At 38.8% G+C, this 18,157-nt stretch overlaps 1 protein-coding gene across 4 annotated transcripts in view; it reads left to right on the plus strand.

The window, feature by feature from the left end:
- The window catches only part of LOC126858490 (uncharacterized), a 107,586-nt gene that overhangs the window by 64,588 nt on the left and 24,841 nt on the right, over positions 1-18,157 (plus strand). For all 4 annotated transcript variants that reach the window (XM_050608863.1, XM_050608860.1, XM_050608859.1 and 1 more), the window contains one exon: positions 11,614-12,042. In XM_050608863.1, coding sequence (XP_050464820.1) covers positions 11,614-12,042 — 429 coding nt within the window. The remainder of the gene's footprint in view (positions 1-11,613; positions 12,043-18,157) is intronic.

Here is an 18,157-nt window from a genome sequence, read left to right on the forward strand (position 1 = left end):
TTGCATCGGTATCGCCATAACGGCGCCGACAATGCGCGCAGAGAGGCGGAAAAAGCACGCGGCGCGTTGCACTTCGAGCGAACGACATGTCATGTATCAAATCACCTCCGGCCGTGCCTATTCTAGGTTTTTTCTTTCTTCTTTTTTTTTCGTCCGCCTTTCCGCCGATCGCTACCACTATCTGGTAGCGCTTCTTTCGCCTACCAAGCCGCAGAACGAGTCGGTTCATTGAATTATTTAATACAGAGACACGCGAGAGCACTCACACAAAACGAGAATACGCCGGAACTGATGGATCGTTGTAAAGATACGCGCAATAGCCGAACAAATCTTGATTCAATGATCGAATTTACGACAGACGGATATTTTCCCGCTATTTTTTACGCCAATTGTGGTGGCCAAAAAAACATTCATTTATTCTTGCTTGGAAAATAACTTTTTTAACAAAGGTGATGTTTATTAAGTTTGCAGCTTTTCTAATCCGACGATAGGAAATTGTTACATTGTTTCGCGAACTCTTCTGCATTGCAAATAATTCATTTTTCGTTTACATAGTCTGAGGATCAAGAAATCTGATTCCTGATAGTAGAAATTATAATGCGCATTTACATACATAAAGTGTAATTGGCTTTTTCATATTTGTTTATTTCAACGTGTTGCCAAGTTAGGCAATATTCATCATATACGTAAATCGAAACGAGGATAAATATAATCGATGATTAAAAACGCGGAAAAATTGCACGTGTATCGACAAGTTATTGTGATTTAGCATAATTTATTGATATCAATAAATCAATAGTAAAATTTATGAGATTTAAAAGAAATCGATAAAAATAATATTACGACGATAGTCTGTTTATATTTTCTGTTCTCTTTCTCTCCCTCCTCTCCTCTCTCTCTCTCTCTCTCTCTTCTCTCTCTTCCTTTTTCACCTATCTTTCTCAAACCGCGAACTTTCTCTCTTGAGTTCATCAGCGAAGTCTCGATGCGCTAATTAAGGTTTACGTCGGGCCCAATTAATGTCCGCGATCGAGCTCAGGGGGAATAATAACTTTTACCTCGACGACACGCAGCACACGGAGAACTCTTTTGTTCTGTGCGTATCCGCACGAGGCACGACAATGAGAAACAATAAACGGCCTCTCGTTGATTGTACCAAGGTTTTTCGCGGCGCATATAGAAGTGCAGAGAGGTGTGAAAGAGGATAATAATATAGAGTTACTCTAGCTGCTTGTGCTTGCTCGCACCGGGGAATATTTCATATTCTCTCTTCGGTGTGTCTCCCTTCTCTCTCTCTCTCTCTCTATCTTGGGCGTCTCGCTCCCCTCATCCTTCCTGCTACCCTTCTTCTTTCTTCCTTTTCGCTCTCTATACGCGATCTCTCTTTTCTCTGCCTTTTTCTCGGTCCAGCGCCTCGCTGTTTTCGGTGCCGCGCGACGGGGCGTCCCATCCAACGAGCAAGAGATTTGCCCGGTATTATTTCGAAAGTGGCGGGCACGCTTTTGCCCGCGCGAAAAGTCATCTCCGCGGGAGTCCTCGCGAAGGTCACGCTTCGTCGCATCGTTCTCTGTCTTCCTCATCCTTTTTTTTTTTGGCGGAAATACGAGAAGAAAACCCGCGCGCAAGGACGAGAGACGTGCGACGAGAATCAATTGCGATGACATACCGAAATTATTCGCAAACTATAGCTGAATTTACTGCAGTTATAATTTCATTATTGCAAAGGGAATATTGAATTGTGACTGCGATATCGAACAGAGTTTATTAACACAGCCGCAAATAATTTTTAATAAATTTTTTAACATACCTCTGCTTAGCTACTGCATGAAACAGAGAATTTCTCATTGATTATGTCTGAACTTTCTGAAACATATGCAGTTATTTGATTAATTGCAAAATAACTATTTCATATATTCCTTTCAACTTTTGAGAAAGAATTAATTGCTATCATCTTGCACACTTAATAGTATATGCGCATACATGCACACACGTTCGCAACTTGCAATTAATTAATACTTTCTCGACATTCGCATTTCTTGTTATTTTTAATGACGCGTTCTTCTTTTCCTCGCGTTTTATAGCGAATATATTTTATTTTTATCCGCACACAATGAATTCTCTGCGAAGGCGGTTAAATGCGGAGAATTAAAAAATCTGAGATGATTCTTCTTTTGCTATTCCTTTTTTTCTTATTCTTTTCTATAATTTCATGCCTATAAATAGATATTCAAATTAACTTTCAGACACACACATACACACAAGTCAGTCATCATTCTTCCGATTGAAGGCGAATCTGTCTTGCGACCTTTGAATGTTTTCCTTTACTCTACCACGCCGACAAAAGGTCATAGGTATCAGTGGCAATAACACTAATATAGAATATCATTACGCGAGATAGAGATGTAACTAAAACGCGCTACTGTAAAAATAAACTATTACGACAACGAATTTATTATTACAATAACATATAAAATTTTTTTAAATTCTTATAATATATATATAATTAATTCAATAAATTAGCAGGATTACAGGACATATAACTGTATAGCTTTGAGTTCTTTAATATTTTTTTCACTTTATTATTTTAATCATATTCAATTTCATTAAAGAAAGGGCTTTAGAACAATTATGTTAAAAATTATAAAAATTTTTAGATTTCCTCTATGTATTTTTACATTCTCTTTGTTATAAATATATAATTTAAACTACTACTTTTTCCATTTTACCGAGTTTAGATTCAGATAATGGATCAGCGCGTGTGCGTATCGACAAACCGTGATTCGCAATGTTGGTAGGTGATGCGAACTATCGCACTGCTTTTTCCGCGGACATAAGGCAATGCTAATTGTTCCCGTCCTGCAGTGGGTAATTTTAAAGCGATGTAGGAAATCCGGGACGCCGCTTATCCCTATCGCCAATGGTCACGGTTGGTAGGTACGCTCGTTCATTCGTTCGTAACTCTCCGATTTAGACGGTGCAATCCCCCGGAAGGGATTCTTGAAACCAGAGTCGGGGAGATATAGAGATACATTGAAAGAACAGATAACGGCTTGGTATTATGCGTCTTCACGCATTATCCGGGTGCGATAGTTGAGCGAACAAACCAAAATTTTCGAGGCTCAGATAAAGGGAGCCGCCTAAAAAAACGCAGAGCGATCACTCGATTATGCGGATAATGCAATGGTTATAAGTATCATCGAAAAAATAATTTTTAATTGAATAATTTTTTATTGTTTCTATATTCCTCAATAATAAAGATGTATAGACTTATTCACTAAATTTGGAAAAATTGATAATAAAACTTCAAATACTCGAACTTATTGCTTGCACAATACGATTTCGCGATTTGCGTTACAAAAATATTGGATAACTATTCTTTTTATTATTTTATTGATTGTATGAAATATTCAAACCTTTATAGCTATATTGTATTGATTTACATTTTTTATATTGTATTATTGAATATTTTTAGTATTTAAGCTCTTATAATATATGGGATGTTCAATTATCATGTGACAATTATCTTAGTTACGGGCAGCCTCATTTGAGGCAACTGCAGCTGCGTCCTTCATCTCGCAATGAATTCGCATCTGAGCACATCGTGTGCATACGTGACGCGCGGTGTTATTCACCGTGAGAGAATAACCTGTCGGACGCGGCGTTTTATCTGTGGAAAAATAAAAAACAAACATCGAGCCGGTGACTTGCGACGAAAAAAGAGGGTAAATGGATCGAGGGGGATCTTCGATCCATCAAAGTCAGGCAGGGAAACGTCGCGTCGTCCTCCCTTCCTCTACCACCACTGTCTGTCACCTCCGATCCGCTGCGAGCTGTGCGATCGAATTTTTACAAGCGTGTCGAATGTCCTCGAAGAATATATTATCCATCTTAGGGATTATTCCCAGCCGTTACTCGCGTTACGTCCATATAGATTGCGTCAATGCTCTGAATTCATCAATTCTGATTCAGGTAATCGTTATTTCCCTCTAGATAATAATTTTATATAATACTTGAACGCGCGCGCGCGCGCGCTAGCCATCGTTGATTAAATTATTTTCCCTCTTTATTTAAACACACTGTAGGTATACTTTTAATTTTTTTCCATCCCAGATCAGTTCACGATGGAGATTAGTGAGGATTTTCTTGATGTCATTTTTCACTTTATTAATTCTAAAAACATACTCGTTATTTTGACTTAATATTTATTAAGAACTCTTTTCTATATCTCTATCAAATTATTGCCTTACAGGCATCAAAAAATCTATTCTACTTCCCGACCTTCCAATTGTAGAGAATTACATGAAGATGCTTATTTTATAACAGAAATTAAGCCCTATAATTTTATTATGTATTGTATGACATGAAGAATACTACAATTTTATTTAGTTTTTGTTTATTATTTATTTGTACCACTTGCTTTTATTTTCTTGATCGCCTTTAACTTAATTATGTATTTATTGTTTTTTTTTATATAGTCTTTTATTTTAATTTTTCACTGGAGTTAACTTACTATTGATTAATTTTTTATTAAAATTGCACTGAAGAATAGGATCAAAACGTATTCTGTGCTTTATATTGACACATTATGATAAATTATTTTTACGTCCTAATTAATTACTGCGCTTGGTTCATATTGATCTTTTATTTTATTTATTTTATTTATTTAAATTATTTTTGTTTGCATATGGTAAATCTGTGCGAAACTAATGCATATAAATAAAATATCCAAATTTTTAACATTTTTTTTTTACTTTGAATTAAAAATTCCTTATCAGAGATCCATATGCGGCACTATAAGACTGGCACTTCTAATATTGTAAAAGGAAAAATGTAAAGTTTAATATTCCTTGTACCGAATAAAAATGGCAAATTTATAGTTAAGGAATAAAGCATATGAATATTGGTGCACGTGATCTATAAAGATGCAAAATTTGCAAAACTTTCTCTCTCTCTCTGTGCTGTATGCTTTTGGACGAACCAGTGACTCGCGTGTCATGCATGCATAATCATGCTCATGTATTAAAAGCCATCATTAAGAGATTCTGAGTTTCTTTTCTATTTTTCTACTTGGGTGGTGTCGTGCATCGTCGCCGCTACTACCACCGGAAGTGACCGGTTATTTGCGAGAGTGAGGGAATAGTGATTACAGAGAAATATATGACAAAAGGATGATGTAGAAAGTTCGAAAGTGCTGCTAGAACATTAAATTATCCATTTGCCCATTAATATGATTTCATAAAAGGATTCTTATTTATTACTTGACCATCTAAACGTGGATCTTTTTTTTTAACAGGTGTATGTTGAAAAATTTAGTTATTTCTTTTATCGTTGCAACATACATCTTTTGTGACAGACACATAAATTCCAAAAAACATCAAGCGTTGGAACATAACGCGATTTATAATTTATAACAGAATTTAATTAACATTTTTAAATAAAATATTGATTGATTTAATATGCAAAGCTTAATCAAATTTAATGAATAAATTTAATGTTATAATTTTTAAATGCAGAGATTAAGAATTTTTTAATGCATCTAATATTTTTTCAATGTTGTTTAAATTTCTTTGAGAGAATAAAATTCGAATAATATTTATATATTAATTATTTAATGAATCGAAGATGAAAGTACAAATGAAAATTGTTTGTGTGCTTAATAATCTCTGTTATTTTAATTCCTATTGGAGTTAGAAGTTATTTCATAAAAAGATAAAAATACGTTATACCTATGCAAATAACTAACATTGTTCTCAGATATTTGCATAGTTTCTATCTAATGCAACTGTATTTACTTAGCTATATTTGATAAAGGTTACATAGAGAGTGCTCGATACTGAGATATCATATGCAGTGGAATGTGCTTTGCCCTTTTACTTCTGCGTAGCTCAAGATATCACAACTGATAACACCGCTCGTTATTTTATCTCACTGAATAACCGTATGTTAAGTGTAATGCGCTATTATACCGGTTTACCTTCGCGTCTCGAAAATTTTCCTCGAAATCGATTAACTGTCAGATTTATCCGAGTTACTTTCATGACTAGAGACATAAATTTCATACGTGAACCTTTAGTATGCATACCGCATGTCATACCGGTCGAGTAAACGACGTGGACGTGTGATGGAGCGAAGATGATATTATACGTCGATGCTTATCAATTTAGATGCGTCGAGAGTCCAATATTTTTACGGAGATTCTGTCTCGCCCGAGAAATTTTCCACGGTCACTTCGTCGCAAATATATATACATTATGCGTGATATTTTCAGATATAGTCGTAAAAAAAATTTTATTTTTTAATCCGTTAAAATTATACATGTCAAGTAGGACGAAAAATTCCACAAATTCTTTACAAGCCTTTTTATATGCTGATGTGATGTCACGCTTTTCAAAGACGCATGTCGACAAAGTATAATACCGATCCTGACGGAAGTTTGTGTCATTCGGTCAGAGACGTGCGGTCGGGCGAAGGCGGCTTTATTGAAATGCACACGAGGGAGCAACATGGGGTGAGTAGTTCTCGGGTCGCGTGGACGACACTCTTGCGGAATACTAATACTCCGATATGCGCTCCGTGTTATCTCTCCTCTTCTTCGCTCTTTCTTCAGTCTTGAGCCGTCGGGGGCTGCCTTTATCTCGGCCGAACTTTACTTTGGTGCGTAGGTTCCACCTACCAGCATCATTTGCGTATTGAGGTAGGTGCATGACTGCGTGCGAGTCATGTCGTGCCAAGCGCATCGTATCGTCCGAAGATCACGAGACGCACGTTCAAGAGACACGCTTAAAGGAAGTCTCTCTCTTATGCTTATGGACGAACTGTGTCCGGGCAAACATGATCACCGCTATTCAAGACAGATGATCCTAATAACGGCGCGGATCCGATTGGCCGGGGCAGATTTCCATTCAATCGAAAATACCGATGCGTATAGGACGCGAATAACGGATTTATATATTTTTTTAGAAAATATGCGTGTTGGTTGTACATATACGAGAGATGCATAAATATCGTGCGGCGTCGTATACAAAGCGATTGGAATAAAAACATGTTCATGTAAAATTATGTTAATATTGTTTGTTGGCATTTGACAGCAAGTTTTTTTTTTTTTCAATAGAAAGACTATAAAATTTATCGCAGGTATAATCATGATTCTTTTGTGTGTGTAAAAATAAGATAATTTTATTTATATATAGAATTTAATATAAACAATTGTGTAATGTATATAATAAGCAGGTTTTCACTAAAACTTGTGTCATATGCATGTTTATAACTCAAAATATAATATTAAAATTAAATAATATTACAAGAATTTAAAAAAAAAAGTAAGAAGAAAATTTGATTCCCGACTAGAAGAAATGTTAATCGCTAACTGGAATTTATAGAAGAAACTAATGTTAGTTTATAATATTATGTATGATGTATTATACGGTTTTGTGCCTACATTAAAAATCTTCCGATATATTATAAGAATATCAATCATACTATTAGTGACCTCGAAATGTCAAGAAGATATGATAGATAGACTCAATAAGAAGACATGTGAGCGAACATAAGTCCTCAGGATTATACTGGGAAGATGTAGCCTGATATTGCTGATAGTCCTTTCTGTTAGTTACAACAACCGACGGGAAGAAATCGATGTGATTTCGTTGAGGATAATCCTCGTGTCTCTTTCGTTGTACGCCTCATTGCTGCAATAAAGTTTTATCTATCATGATGCAAACGAACCATTGCAAAAGTGATGCTTTGCATTATATCCCTTATATATTCGCGGAATGTAACTACGTTATTCTGAATATACAAGATCGCACATTTTATAAAAACTGTCAAAAAGATGTCTTGAGGATTTTAACAAATTAAAAAAAATTGACTCTTCTTCTCAACTCAGTGAAGCTCTGATTCTCGATTAATTCCAGCGTGATTGCGTTTGTCTATTTTATTTCCAGACAAGTAGTATTTAATGAGTTATGACAAATTATAGTCTTTCTCGACAGCTGCGATATAATTACCACGAGCCCATTACGTCGTTGAAGGTAAAACGACGTCAAAGATCAGTCTTGAAATCATCGGCATCGTCGAAATTACGCAATATTTAAGATGCGACGGCGCGATATCGATCGGGACACAAACCTTAATTTCCAAGATATATCGCCGACTAAACACGGACATGCTCTCCGTGGCGGTAGCCGCGCCCGATACACCAGCAATTACTCATCCCGGAGGTTTTAATGAAATCGGCTATGATTTAGCGTTATAGAAAAGTGGTATGCGCGCGATACGAGCAAAAAGATGGACGGGAAGAAGGACGTGACGTACGGGGACGAAATCAAAGCACACGCGAAAACCGGATGCGCAGGTGAAGTTCTCTCTTCTGTAATAGGGGTACTCGCAATTTACATATGTATCTACCAGCCTAGCACATACGCGAAGTATCCTCAGAATGTATCCTCGTCGTGACGACGCATGTTTGCTCTCTTTCTCTCTTTTTCCCTTTTTTTTCCTTTCGTCTTTTTTTCGTCTCTCTCTCTCTCTCTCTCTCTCTCTCGTCTTATAATCTTTCGCTCGTTCCCTTTTAACCTTTTTCTCGTGTTACCTGTCTAAGAGATATACCAGTCACGTACCCAAGCGGCGCGCAATGCAATGTGATACGTGCCCGCATTATTCCAAAAATCGATCGCCAATGTACGAGCTTCTACCTCGATTCGGAGGCTTTTTCGCGTCGCATCGTACGCGGGATCTCGCTTTTTCTCAGGGACAACGAGGAACGCAAAGCCCATCAGCGAAAGTTTCTCTTCTTGCACGTCCTCAAAGACTCCCGCGAGATAAAATTATAGGGCCTCGTGCATTATTATGTCGGATTCGCTTGAAATATACCTTAATAAGGGATCGATCTTATGTCGAGTATTTTGCCCGATTATTTGTGGCATTGCATACGCGTCGGTTATCAATTACGCCATGTAGCATAAGTTATTATTATTAAAGCTGCATTTACCAGGCACTTGGGATTAAATCCCTCAAGCAAGAATACGGTAGAAAGAAAAAATAAAATAGCAAGATTTATATATTGAATCTCAGGAATAAACGCAGATAAATATATGTGAACGTGACATGATTACAAAATATAAAATTATGGCAAATGAGAGGAGGTCTTTGTAATTTTGGTGAGTTCAAATTTAATGACAATATAATAATAATAATAATACTTATTTGATAAAAGATGTAAGAGATACAGATTTTTCCATATTCGCATTATCAAACTTTTAACTTGAAATTACAACGATATTTCAATCTCTAGAAATTACTCGAGGAGAGTAAAATTTATTTGATTCTTTCACTCAAACATATGTTATTGTAATTAATATCTCATATATAATCTCTATAATAATAAGAATTTACTGCTAATGCCAAACCATAAAATTTGATCGAATGACGGTGAGAGATATTCTCGAAGAATAGCTTCACGGTGCGCACGTGATCAACGAATACTGTTAATGTAGCGGAGAGAAAATTCTCAAGTGAAACGCGCAAGATGATAGCGGACAGAATGAAGATTGCACAGACAAGAGGAATAGCATCGCGTTCGCGGTATTTCATCGCCGTGAAATCTATGTTTGCATTTCGTTCGGAATGAAGTTTTCACCCGAATGATCGCGCATAAATTCATTGTCCGGACGAGTAGGTATTATGCAGAATCGCAGCTACGGAATCGACTACCACACTCGGCGCGCTCGAGATTTCTTTCAAAAACTTAGGTGTATACATATATATATACGTATATATATATATGTGTGTATGCATGGCCGCGATGCGCGCGTTCAATGATCGGATCTCCGGCCCGTTCGTGCCTGTGCAAACATCAGTCGAGGAAAATATTTGCACAGGATAACTCGGGTCCTCATTATCGGGGTGGTTGGTCCTTCTCTCTCAGGGGCGACGGTTGTCCAGGTGCGCAAGGAAGATCGTAGAAGGAGTAAAAGACATAGGTAGCGCGAGGGAGAAAGAGAGAAAGAGAGAGAGAGAGAGAGAGAGAGACGAAGGAAGGAAGGGTAGAAGGAGGGAGATTGATTCGACATGCATAAATTAGAGAGGATGAGCCTTTATTCCGTAGTGCGACTCACGGGATCGGGATCGGGATTGGAATTGGGATGCACGAGAGAGAGGAGTATAAATTGATGACTGCAGGCAGCAGGCAGGGGTTTATAATAATTAATCTTCATGCGTGTATACGTATTTACGACGTAACCCTCCCTCCTCGCTCTTCGTCGCTCGTCTCATCGTCATCTGCTGCGACCCGCGGTGGCAATGCGCGAGATTTCTTTCCCGATTCGCGATTAAGTTTATCCCCGTCGCATAGAGAAACAGGTGATATACGCGTACTGCGGGAAAAGTCTAAGCGTCAAAAGATGCAGTTTTCGAAATAAAAACTGTCATGAATAAAATTATCTAGTTTGATTTGAACAATGCAAGATCAATAAATATAAAATTACACAATAAATATTAGAAATGTATATGTAACATTTCCGTTATATTTATAGTATAATTTTACGCTCACTGTTTATGTAATTTACATATTTTTTTGCAGTATATATATTATAAAATATAATATAAAATAAATTTCCTCATTTGTGCGAATCAACTGTCTTTAATTTAACTTGTCATTAAAAAAGTAATAAAACTAAAAAATATAGTAATTTTTCATAACAAACTTTATTTACTAAAATATTCTCAGAAACGCGCATTGCATCGCATCGTCGGATATCTCTTTTTTGCAAAGTCGTTCCCGTCTCGCGCGCATTCTCATAAATCTCATCGTTTCGGGCACGCAGCCGGAAGGTATTACTTCGGAAAGTAACGACCGGTGACAAATATCCAGGTGGCTAGGTACGGAGTCGAAAGCTCGTCGTACGTACTCTCTCTCTCTCTTTCTCTCTTTCTCGAGCTCGCATAGCGCGATTAGGTATCGCGATGTAGACGATAAATTACTGGCACAACCATACGTCGCACACGACGCGCTTCCACCGCTGGTGGTCATTGCTAAATTGAGGAATCATCAGCGAGGCTTATGCTCATCGCGATTATCGCTAATTGATAAATTCGATGGGTTCGTTGTAATTTATTACATTCTACCGAGCTCGGTTATTTCTAACTGTTATCCTGGTGGCGTATTCATTACTGCAGTCTTTACCTCGGGAAAAAGTTTTTTTTTTTTTTTAAGTTTTTTTCGCGTTGTGTCGCTTATGGTCGGTTGCCAACAGCAGGAATTGGCTCTTTCATGAGAATTGTCGACCGCAGAGAGCAATGTGCTTTGCTTTCCCCATAAATCTACAAATTATCTGATTGCCATCAGACAACATTGGAATCGCGATTTTTAAAACAATATTTTTACCAAAAAAGAATTTATAATTATATTCTCATACGTTCCAATGTCAGCTTATTATACTTTACATGCAATAGCATTATTTATACCAATATACTTGTAAATGAGATAATGTGTATATTTACTTAAATATTATATCAATCAAGGATAGCCGTGCAATTATTATATAAAATTAAAATTATCCGAAACCAAATATTTATGCCTTCGATAATTAATCGAACTGTTTCGCTCGATTACAGACGACGCAGTCGTAGCGAGGAGGATACAAACGGCACCGTTGTCAGCGACGACGCACAGCAGCAGCAGGACTACGTATCCGGGCAGCGTGAACCGGAAGAAGAGGAGGAACTGGGAGCGGAGGAGGCGGCGGCCCAGGCAGCGGCACAGTCCCTGCAGAGCGGTGCCGAAGACGCCGATCCGGAAGTCCACAAAAGAGTCGCGGTGCAGGTGCAGGTGCAGGGTATGGAGGGCGACTGGCGCGCCTACTGCGAGCATCCGCTCTCAGTGGCGACCGCTGCTATGCTAAATCTCCAGCAGCAGCATCAGGTGTCGGCGGTAGCCAGCCATGGCGACGATCCTGGCGCGTCCTACGTCTACGAGTATTACAAACTGCCCGAGAAAACGGCCGCGGATGTCAAGTTGCCGCCCACGCACGAGCTCTGGTCCACGTGAGTATTGACTTTATATATATTACGAAAGATTTGATTTTTATATTTTATAGATTTTTATTTTTAAAAAAATATATTTTTATTTTAAAATAAAAATATATTTTATTTTAGCGTGATCCGTGACCGATCCGTAAGCCGGAAAGAGATCCGAGAGCCAAACTTGGATCTCAATAATATCGGAATGTCTTCGTTTCTGTCGTTATATGTAGTTTAGATTATTATTTAAGTCTCTCTTCTTTAATTTTTCGTGAAGCTGTATCTTTTTTATTTCTCATCAAACGCGATAACGTTTAAGCAAAGCTTGAAAATGCGAATTAATCTTGAATAAAAATCAGCTGAAGACAACGGCCGTTATTATGCACGCTTTATGCAATACACTCTTCATCGCTTCGGAACTTCGCTTTATCTCGCTATTTTAGATTCTCATCCGCACGTGTAAGCTTCGTAATCATAGGCGAGGTAAGGGAAAGAATCGCGATTTTCCACGGTTCTATCCACGTAATATAATCATGCTCTTACAAATGCAGGAAGATTTCGCTCGCCTCTTTCGCTCATTTAAATAATTCAAGAATATTCACGTTCCCGAGATTCGAAATTGACTGAACAAATTGACTTTTCCGGTCAAAATTAATTCGCTGAGAAATAGCTTTAAGATTTAAAAAACAATACTTATTTTTTAGACATACATATTGGTAGCAGAGAATAAATGCAATACTCGCAGTATATAATTCAAGTTTAAAAAAAAATTAATCTTTTGCAATAAAACATAATTGTATAAAATATTAAATTCCTAAAATGTTCCTGCATTATCGCAGAATTATTCGTCGATCTGTCAAATTTTTTCAAGCGTTGTGATTACCTCTTTTCCTGCATTCCAGCTTTGCGCTTATAACTTTTTTATATTACGACTGAGAGAATTATTACCCAACTACATACATATAAAAAATAATTTATATAAAGAAGAAATATATGAAGAACATTTTATATTATTATATTCGCGGAGCCTTTAAAAATTGGTAGCCTTGGCAGGATTCTCGTAAAAGCATCTCTCACATGTAACGCACGTAATTTTATGCACTCGCGCGCGCGCGCGGCTCTTCTTCACTCGATGCACTTAATTTAGAAGCGCGAGTGCACGTGGCCGCTCGTACGTGGCTCATCCATAAACACGTGCGTGTGCGTGACGGCTAGCCTGTACCGCGGGTGCATCCAGAGGACTCGATTAGCGCAGATCCGCAGATAGAGCCCCGTGTCCCGATGTAGCGAACACTCTCGGCGCGGGACTCGTCGGGCGCGCGTTATTAGCTATTCGTGTTTCGCCGTATCTCGATTAATAGTCTCGACCGCGTAATTGAGTGCTCGCGGTGAGCGTAATTCGTTACCGGGGGCTGATTACGAGGGACAATCGCGTGTAAAATCAGTCGGCACGGATGAGAGACGTTTGACGCGTTAATTAGATAATTCGTATTCTACCAAGCGCGGATGTATATTTTCGTTATCTTAATAATGAAACAAATGTAGAAAGGAATATGCATCATTTCAACACTGACGCAATACGCTTATGTTATTTTCTCCCGACACATAATGTGGGATAAATAAAATCCACGCTGAATAAAGCGAGAGAAGTAAATTAGATATTTTTTTTTTTTTAATATGATGTATGGTAAAGCAAATTATAAAATCGTTAACCCCATAAGAAGACGAGGCACAAAATGAGACGGACTTTTTCACGCACACAACCCATTTACGCAGATTATACTTATAAGTTCGAAGGAACAGTAATCACAATTCTTTAGGAGTTTATCGATATTCCATAAATCTCTCTGCGCTTAAATGAGTGCGCAGCGTGCCATCGATAAATGGAGCTTTTCGTTCCCTCTCTCTTTCTCTCTCGCTCTCTGCTCGCGATTCTATAACGCTCTCTTTTGCCGAAGCAATTTAGCGGAGTTTAGTTGGGTAGATATATTGCTCTCCAGTCAGGCCTATTTATATCTCGCGTTCGAGTCTTCCGGTCCATTTGCTCGGTTTGCAAACTGAACCACCGCGCCGGCATTCTACGTACTGCACGAGAAGGAGAGAAAGAATTTCTCCCTCGTTCCCGATTCGTGATGGGGGTCTCTCTCTCTCTCTCTCCTCGTATTTTGGGCCTGGTTGGCCATGGTGAACGCGGAGGAATCCCTTACCCCTTACGCTGTAGAATCCAGGAGACGGAGACAACGGGTAAAGGACTCTCTCACCCCTCGGAGATCTACGGACGCGCGCGGGCCCCACTTTTGATTTATATCGGCCGCTTAGCATATTTTGTAATTTACTGTTGAGAATCCTCAACGTACGAATCGTGTCAGATACGAGGGCAGCCTCGAGAGGAGAGGTAGTGCAGCGACAGCAACTGCAGCGCGGCATCAGGAACATCACCAACAGCAGTTTCTGTTACCGATCTCGCCATGGGGAGATGCCGCCCTAATCTTCCCTCGCATCTTCTCTCCTCTCCCTGCCTATCCCTCTCTACACTCTGCCCTTCCTCCTTCTCCCTTTCTCTTTCTCTATCTACATCTCCTACTCCCGTTCTCTCTTCCCGCTGAGAGATGATAGCATCTCGACAATTTGTACGGCGGTAGATCGTTAAAACTCCTCTCTCGCTCTCGGCTGTCGCGTCACTGCGAGGAGAGAGAATGAGAAAGACTACCAAGGGCACAACTTTAATCCAATTTCATTGTGTCGCACTCGCTGAAGGGATCAAGCGCTTCTCTAGTCGCGGTCGCGAAAATAGGAGGAAAAAACCAGCACGAGCACGATTAGGAGGAAATGTATCTCGACGTGGGGACAATATACAGAACGAATCCGCGTGCAAACGTTTGCATGTTTCCGCAGCTACATAGATACGATCATGATATGAATATGCGTCGATGCATTTTCCATTGCCATTGAAATGCGCGTCAGAAAGGACGCGCTGCAGTTTTTCTCACGACTTTCCTAATCGGGATTTAAGACGGGTTTGTTGTCACACGGTGAAAGCTTCGCGGGCGATAAGGTTTCGTTTTATCGAAACTTTTCTCGAAACTCATTTTAAATTAGATAGGCTCATTTACCGCAAATCAAAATTTTGTAATTATTTAGATATATTACATGATAGTAGCTTTAGAACAAGTTAGACGAGTTTCTATAAAACGAAACTTTAGCCAAACGCACGTCTAATTAAATCAGAGAGATTAGAAATTATTTCATGCATGGATAATTGGAAGAACAAGGAAACTTTGAAACTTAACGAGATCTCATAAACTCGCACAAGACTTCTAATATTATCTTTATAATATTAATCCTAGAATTTTATCATATTTTTATTCTTTACACGAATAACAATGCAGGATCTTCTATATTTGTATTAAATAATAACGTTATCATTCTCAACATAGGTCCAAAAAAAAGTATATAGAATCCGCCACGCCGAGAAACGGTTATATAGTAATTCGAATAGTAAACCTGCTGTGAAGCCAAGCAAGGGGAATACTCGGTTCAATAAACTATTGTATTGTTGTATACGCATAAGAATACCATTAGATATCCACGAATTTTTAAATACCATAGAGGCAGGGCCGCATTTGCCATGAAATCCTCGTCGTAAAAAGATATTCTCATATATCCTTAATAACACCTTTATTTCTCGACATATTTTCAGCAATCTGTGTCGTCAGATCGATGCCGAAACGCAGGGAATGTTAAAACTTGTTTCTTTAAAAGGATGTGTCCCTTATCGCGATCTTCGTGATAGGCTCAACCCTTGAGATCTCGTTGAGTGTGCGGAGCCGAGTCTGCGTAGGAGGCGGATAACTCGCCGCGACTCTTACGGTGTCCGACGCTCGCTTATGGTTCGCCACGGGGTTGTAGAATGATGGCGCAACGCCATCGAGAATCGGCGTACAGTTTCACAGCAAGCCGCCGCCGTAAAAGACGGTCTCCCGGCCACTTCGCGAGATCGCCGCCTTAATCTTAACGCCCGTCGGGCATAAGCGACAACCGCGATATCCGCCTTCCAAACGCGGAGAACAGCCGCGATGAAAAGCCGCGGGATAAAGCGGGAAATAAGGGGGTTCCCGTTGCGCATAGCGCGCTCGTCCGGCAACATTGATTCAATTAGCGGATGAAGACGCTTCTCGGAGGTAGACGATGATGGCAATTGAAACGCAAAGAAGTTACTTGATGGAGTAACGTAGACGCGCCGCTAGCGGAAAGAGTAAACACTTACGTTTTTTTATCTCTCTTTCTCTCTCTTCGTCGGATTTTAATTCATTTAACATATAAAAGGGAGTTTTCTCAAGCGTACTTTACATATAAGAGTTAGTTTTATTTAAACATCAGCAAATAAGAAACATATCCTTACATGTTTTTCAATAAGTTTTAATATAAATCGAATGTTCTGATATGTTCATCACTTCTATATATTTATTTTTTTTTTTTTTTTTAACGATAGATGTAATTCTCTCGTCATGTCCACGTATTATATATTTAACTTTTACTATTGCGTGAAAAATGTTATATGTGTCTATCATGTCTATTTTAATCGCAATGATTGACGCTGTCATCGAGAAATCACTATGATTACGTATCGTAATAATTGAGAAAAAGCAATATATTTATAACCTTGTAAAATATTCCCTATGTTTCTATATTTATCGAGCATATTGCCGCGCTGACGATAATACGCAATACAGAACAATCATCGCAATTGCGTGCGCTATAAGTCGGCAGGAAGTATTCTTCCAAATTATAGTAATTGTCACTTATAACAGTCAGGTACACGAGAATCTTTTTCGTTCGATCGCGATCGATTGCTTCATCGCCGGTCATGCGATGTTCCGAGAAAAACGACCGCGCGTTTCGCAATGAATGCAAATTATGCTTTTCAAATCTGAAATGTTAATTGTGACAACTCTGTGCGACACTCTAATCATGAAAGCATTTTTCACGCTACTAATCGAAAATTTTTATAAATCTTGCCATTGATGCAATCAAATATGTACGGCGTTTATCGCGGCGAGCAGTAATATATTACTATATTCGATCGCGTTTTTTTTTTTGCGATTCGGTTGAATAACTCGTAAAATGTTTTTGTCGATTCTTTCTTCCCGACACGCGATAGTATATCATTGCGTCAGAAATTTTATAGTAGCACAGATGTATGACGTATCGGAGAAATGAAATGGAGCCGATCTTTATACTCACCGCCGCGATGTATATAATAGTTTCCATCTCACCGCGTACGAAGCACGTTTCCGCGGACGGCGGTGATCACGCGCCGAGTTCGAAAGTGAGATTCCCACCCCTCTCCCTCCTCCCCCTGGAAAGATAACAAATTTCTAATTAATTCATATTAAATTCACATGGCCTTGGGACGTATATGGATAACGTCAATATGATTAATGCTTCCCTCGCGGCGAGCATATTTAAATGTTTTAGCATCCGAGAGTAAGAGCGGCTTCTTAATTGCCGAGATAAACACAGGTTGTGATTATTTAGAGGTGTCGAAGCGGGATCTTACGTTATATAAAATCGAGAAGAAAATATCGCGAACGTTTGCGAAATGAATTTTCGTTCAATCTGAAATGTCTCGAGGAAAGTGAGAGACACGGGGTCGAGTAAATATGGTGTTAGCCACGCTTCTACATCTTTCATATTGCACATAATACGAGCGGCGATCGTAATCGCCGGAATCTTTCTTTAACGATCGTCTTTTCGTACGTGCGACGTAGCGACGTGGAATGTAATGAAGTCTTGCTCAGAGCTCGGTCTTTAAGGGACTCAAGAACGAACTCGGCAATGAACGACGGTACGCTGCAACTTCTTATTACATTTCCTGACTATCGTCACGCCAAGATCTACTTAGGAACGAGACGGCAATGGCCTTTACGCTCTTGCCAGGGTGCATACTCGGCCGACTGACTTGTCACGAGATTAGACAGGTAGCCGACGTGAATACGTACCGCGGAGCAGATTCCTTCTTTGTCGTCTATCCGCGGTTGTCTTATTGTTACTGTCAAACACATGTTAGAAAATCAAGTAACTTAATTAAATTTCATTCAAAAATAAGTTAAAAATATTAATCATTCATAAGAAGGAA

Source organism: Cataglyphis hispanica, chromosome 25, assembly GCF_021464435.1.
Source record: "Cataglyphis hispanica isolate Lineage 1 chromosome 25, ULB_Chis1_1.0, whole genome shotgun sequence".
NCBI classification, from domain to species: domain Eukaryota; kingdom Metazoa; phylum Arthropoda; class Insecta; order Hymenoptera; family Formicidae; genus Cataglyphis; species Cataglyphis hispanica.